This window comes from Oratosquilla oratoria, chromosome 21 (assembly GCF_046742065.1).
Source record: "Oratosquilla oratoria isolate Oo_2021 chromosome 21, ASM4674206v1, whole genome shotgun sequence".
NCBI lineage: Eukaryota > Metazoa > Arthropoda > Malacostraca > Stomatopoda > Squillidae > Oratosquilla > Oratosquilla oratoria.
In genome coordinates this window covers 54,601,309-54,606,308 of record NC_134797.1, presented here as the reverse complement: position 1 = coordinate 54,606,308, position 5,000 = coordinate 54,601,309, and the positions used below count along the sequence as shown (strand labels likewise).

Sequence of the window (5,000 nt, the reverse complement as noted above, 5' to 3'; positions counted from 1 at the left end):
TTTCTGACCGGTTTCACTCTATGCTTCTTCCTCTGAAGAAGCATAGAGCGAAACCGGTCAAGAATAGGCTCAAAAACTCGGAACTAGACCCGTGACTTCTTTTTCCACTTTCACCAACTTGTCACGATGTCCCGGGTTATATATGTATATATATGTATATATATATATATATATATATATATATATATATATATATATATATATATACATATATATATATACATACATATTATATATATATATATATATATACATATATATATATATATATATATATATATATATATGTGTGTGTGTGTGTGTGTGTGTGTGTGTGTGTGTGTGTGTGTGTGTGTGTGTGTGTGTGTGTGTACACACATTATCTGAGACCTTTTTTTCACTTCATCCACAGGGGTGGTAGTTGACGATGTGTAGACCTACAGTAAAATACATTTAGCATCCGTCCTGACTTAAACATTTTAAGAAACTTGATTAACTTGAGTCATTAAACAGGACAGCTTTCTCATTTGTCCCATATTCTATTACATGGCTGAAATGCACAATAGCTGAGGAATTTAACCATTAATCAATGATTGATATTTTTGTCAGTATTTCGTGTTCTGCTGTCAAACTACTACAGCATCCACAGAATAGTGAAAAAAATACATAGTCAAGACAAAAATATCCAAATGATAAAGATTAATGAAAATAAACAAATAAACCAAATAAATACTGAAAATGAAAATATTCCAGTCACTTACACACTTTTTATTATTATCATTATTACTATTATTATTATTATTATAATTATCACCATTATTATCGTTATTATCATTTCTATTATTATTACTATTATCATTTTTATCATATTATTATTAGTCATTATCATTATTATCATTATTGTTATTGTTATTATTATTACTATTGATAATTCCCGTAGGTATTGGCCCGGTCATTGCAACAGCCACAAGAAGATCGTTTGTGAGAGAGATGTGGAACCTGGTTTCAAGGAGCCAACTGCAGAATAGAAAAAATGAGGGACACCATTGGTTTCGCCTCATTGGTGGTCAATGATTTTCAACCAGTATTCCTCTGAAGTTCTGAGGAAGCTTGACCCTTTATCTAAAAAGATTGTTTTGCTAAACCATAATCAACAACAATAAATTCAATAAATTCCACGTGTCACGAACTAACCTTTGATGCATCAAATCTCGGCCGCGATTTGAACAGTTCCTTCAATCCAACGGCCTTAGTATATTTCCTATCTTCACTTGGACAATAAAAGTGTTTATGTTCAAAATTTATTTAATTTACATTGTATAATAAAATTATTTACAATGAAGTTGGGTATGAACAGAGAGAACTACAATGGAAATAAGCTTACATGTTTTGTTTTTTTGTGTTATCCTCGGCATTTGTAAGTGTTATTTCGAACTATGCATTCTTTTCTTTATCTGCACTTCATGTATATGGATTCAATGCCAAATAAAATTTCTTAGCGCGGGAGTCAGAAAGGGATGCCGGCATCTCTTAATTTATACTGCGACCGTACAACACAGTTCCAATGACAACTGCCACTTCGTTAAGAATATGAACCTAACCTATCTCTATCTCTATTTGCCTGGCTTCACACAATTTACTCTCTCCTTTATTTTTGCGTGAAAAGGGCTCACAATCTACCAATCTCTTGTTATTTTTGCACCATTATTTATGGCGACCTTGCATAGGGGTGCCTGAGGCGTGTATTCCTTCGCTGTCTGTGCAGAAAAAAACTCCCGCAACTGGTCATTCATCACATGAGAAAAACATAATTCAGTTTGTATCTTATCTAATTTAAGGTAACCTACTACTTTGTTGGATCTAATATTGTAATAAATTTACCAAAAGGAAGCGAGTACGATCTACTGGCTGAGTGGGTTAGGGCGTCGTTACTTGCGGCGAAAGTCGAGTGGATAGCGGTTCGAATCCTGCCACCGGTGAAGTTGAACCTAGGGCATGGTTCAATAAATTTCACGCTACAAAGCCCTCTGTGAGGGGCACCGTCCTAGCCTGCCGATAGGGGGGAGTTTGTGACGTTAAACCATATCATCATCATCATCAATTTACTAAGAATATCGAGCACGATGGATCTTGCCAGAATGTGGCTTATGGCGTCTTACCCGCGTCCCTTTGTGTCATTCACGCGTCATGGAACATAATACCTTATTATTTATGAATAGATTTTTTCATCCTCTTCCTTTCAAATATTCACATCTATATTTGATTCCTAATGGTCTGCCCTGATCATCTTATTGCTTGAATCACTGTGCCATGAAACGAAAAAAATATTGAAAGTCAGTGAAATATTGAAAACTCCTAGCAACAGTTTCAACTGTCATTATTAGTAAAAAAAAAAAAAAAAAAAAAAAAAAAAAAAAAAATCAGTAAAATATTGGGAACTCCCAGCAACAGTTTCAACTATCATTAATAGTAAAAAAGATCAAAGTTTCATGGCAGCTGGATGTTCTCTCCAGAAGGAAATTCTGTACCACCATCTATGTTATGTGAATATGGGGCAGTTTCTGTCACCTAGTTGGAAGAGTTGAGCAGTTGTCAGTTGTCTATATGTGAACACATGGTGGAAAAATAGTGCAATCTGCTCGAAAAATTAAGTATGCTTTGGAGACATCTCAAGGTTGCACCTCCAGGTCGAAGGAAGAAATTATCCTGTCCTTACCGGGGTGCCGTATCGACTTGTACGTTGGCCACCACGGAGCTCCATTCTTGCCTACATATGGCTCTTCTTAACAAGATGGCATTTGTTATTTCTCCTCCTACAGACGTCCTTAATCCATCTATATATTTGATGCGTGGTCTTCCTCTTGCCCCTTTTTCCTTCTATTTTTCCTGTTAGGCACGTATGTTATAATTGGTGTTTTCTCATGACGTGTCCTACAAAGTGTAATTGTCTTTTCCTGATGGTTGTTAGCATTTCCCTGTGTTCCTATTTGCTGCAGTATTTCTTCGTTTGTTTTTAATTCTGTCCATGAAATTTTCAGCATCCCTCTTCAATCCACATTTCTACTACTTTTATCCTGTCCTGCATTTGTTTACTAATTGTCCAAGTTTCACATCCATATAATAATACACCAAGTAGTATTTACCTAATTGTAGTATGCAGAAAAGGAGCAATGCCCATTGGGTCCCATCTTCTACTCTCCAATCTATCATTCATAGCATCAAGTTCATGTACAGATCCCAACTTAATCATTATCCTCGACATCTAATCATCATATTTAGATATAGAAGATGTGCAGATATGCAGAATAGAACCAAGAGAATGGAAGGAGGTGGCACAGGACAGAGAGACATTGCGAGACGTTTCAAAAGCGGTTATGGATCACCAAGTGGTCCGAGGACCAGCGGAGTAAGAGCGAGTGAGATTCGAATTCATGTAAACACTCATTTGTCATAATACCCTTTGAACTCTAAACATTAGAGGGCATTTCTGCTTGTAATATACGGTATCCCATCTCACTTTAGTGCTATTAAAATATGCAATTTGCAACAACAACAAATATAGGGAAGAAATTGTAAATATTACATTTAATAGTAACTGCAAGGATAGGAAAACCAGAATTTAATGACTGCATGATTATTAAGTCATGACTGACAATGGTATTTACACATATACGAGGTACGGTCCTATGGGAAAGTTCCCATGGTATCAATTAAATGGAAGATGAAAAATATCAAAATATTTTTGTTAACCATACAAATCATGATAGTACTGTTATGGTAGCAATGAAAATTAGAATGATGTAACAGCATGACAAAAATTCAGTAACTCAAAAGTGTGATCTATTGTCTTAATATTCAACTTAAGTCCCCTTTGCTACTAAAAAGATCATATGCAGTTGAAAAAAAACAGCAAGATAGTAATAAGAATAAAATGATGAGTGACTCTCATTACAGAAGAGATTAATTGAAACAAGATTTGACCCCTTTGGTACAAAAGGGGTCATGTGTAGCTGAATAAAAGCCTGGGGGCAGCCAGAATGCAAAGATAAATGCCTCTTGGTATGGAAGAGGTCAACTGAGACAAGTTTAATCCTCTGGTGCCAAAGGGGTCACATGCAACTGAATAAAACAGTCTGGTCAGATCCAGGGTGAAAAGACAAGTGCCTCTTGGTACAGAAGGGGTTAAGGATGTCTCAGAAACTATGATGTACTAATAACACTTCATAAATATAAGGATTCATAACAATAACAGTATGGTTTTTTAACTTAAAGGAAAAATTTAGGTATCAACTGAACTAGGCAAAAAGTTGAGTATATCTAATATGCCATGAAAAAAGTATTTGAAGGTCACACTGGAGGAGCTTTCTAATGTTTCATAACACAGGTTAACCTTGTTTCTATTTCAAACATAACCTTTTTGACAAAAACTAACCTTGCTGCTGAAACTATGTCTTCCCAATAAAGAAACTACATACTAAATATGAATTAACATGGCTTTACCCATGTAATCACACATCGTGAAACACCAACAATAGTTCATGGACAAGAACAGCACATATCAACTGAAGAAAGAAAAAAATGATTTTGTTTAATCAAATCCAAAATGTTAAATTTGCAGCTCAGCAAGGGGGTCACAAAAATAGAAACTATTTAAGAACAGAACAAGAAATACAGGTTAATGACATCTTTGGTAGCTATGTGCAGATGGTTAAAGGGGACTGAGGCCCCAGGAGTGTATAGCCTTCCTTGTAAAGATTGTGATTTAGTGTACCTTGGTCAGACCGGAAGGGATCTTATACCGGGCTAACGGAGCACAAAAGATCCATTAGGTATGCCCAGGAAAATTCCGCTGTGTTCCAACACGCCAGTACCAAAAATCACAGTCTTGACTGGGACAAGGCCAAAATTTTGTTCAAATCCAACTGTAGCTTTAGAAGAAAAATGGTTGAATCTGCCTTTCGAAGAATGTCCGAACTTGAACATCTCCAAAGGTCAATGGTCCCCGGACATAATCTCACGGC

General features: G+C 35.9%; 1 protein-coding gene across 1 annotated transcript in view; it reads left to right on the top strand.

Moving 5' to 3' along the window:
• Window positions 1-2,408, top strand: part of LOC143036946 (snaclec botrocetin subunit beta-like) — a 63,104-nt gene extending 60,696 nt beyond the window's left edge. The window contains exon 5 of the mRNA XM_076204977.1: window positions 920-2,408. Coding sequence (XP_076061092.1) covers window positions 920-1,007 — 88 coding nt within the window. The 3' untranslated portion in view covers window positions 1,008-2,408. The remainder of the gene's footprint in view (window positions 1-919) is intronic.
• Window positions 2,409-5,000: the final 2,592 nt, after the last annotated feature.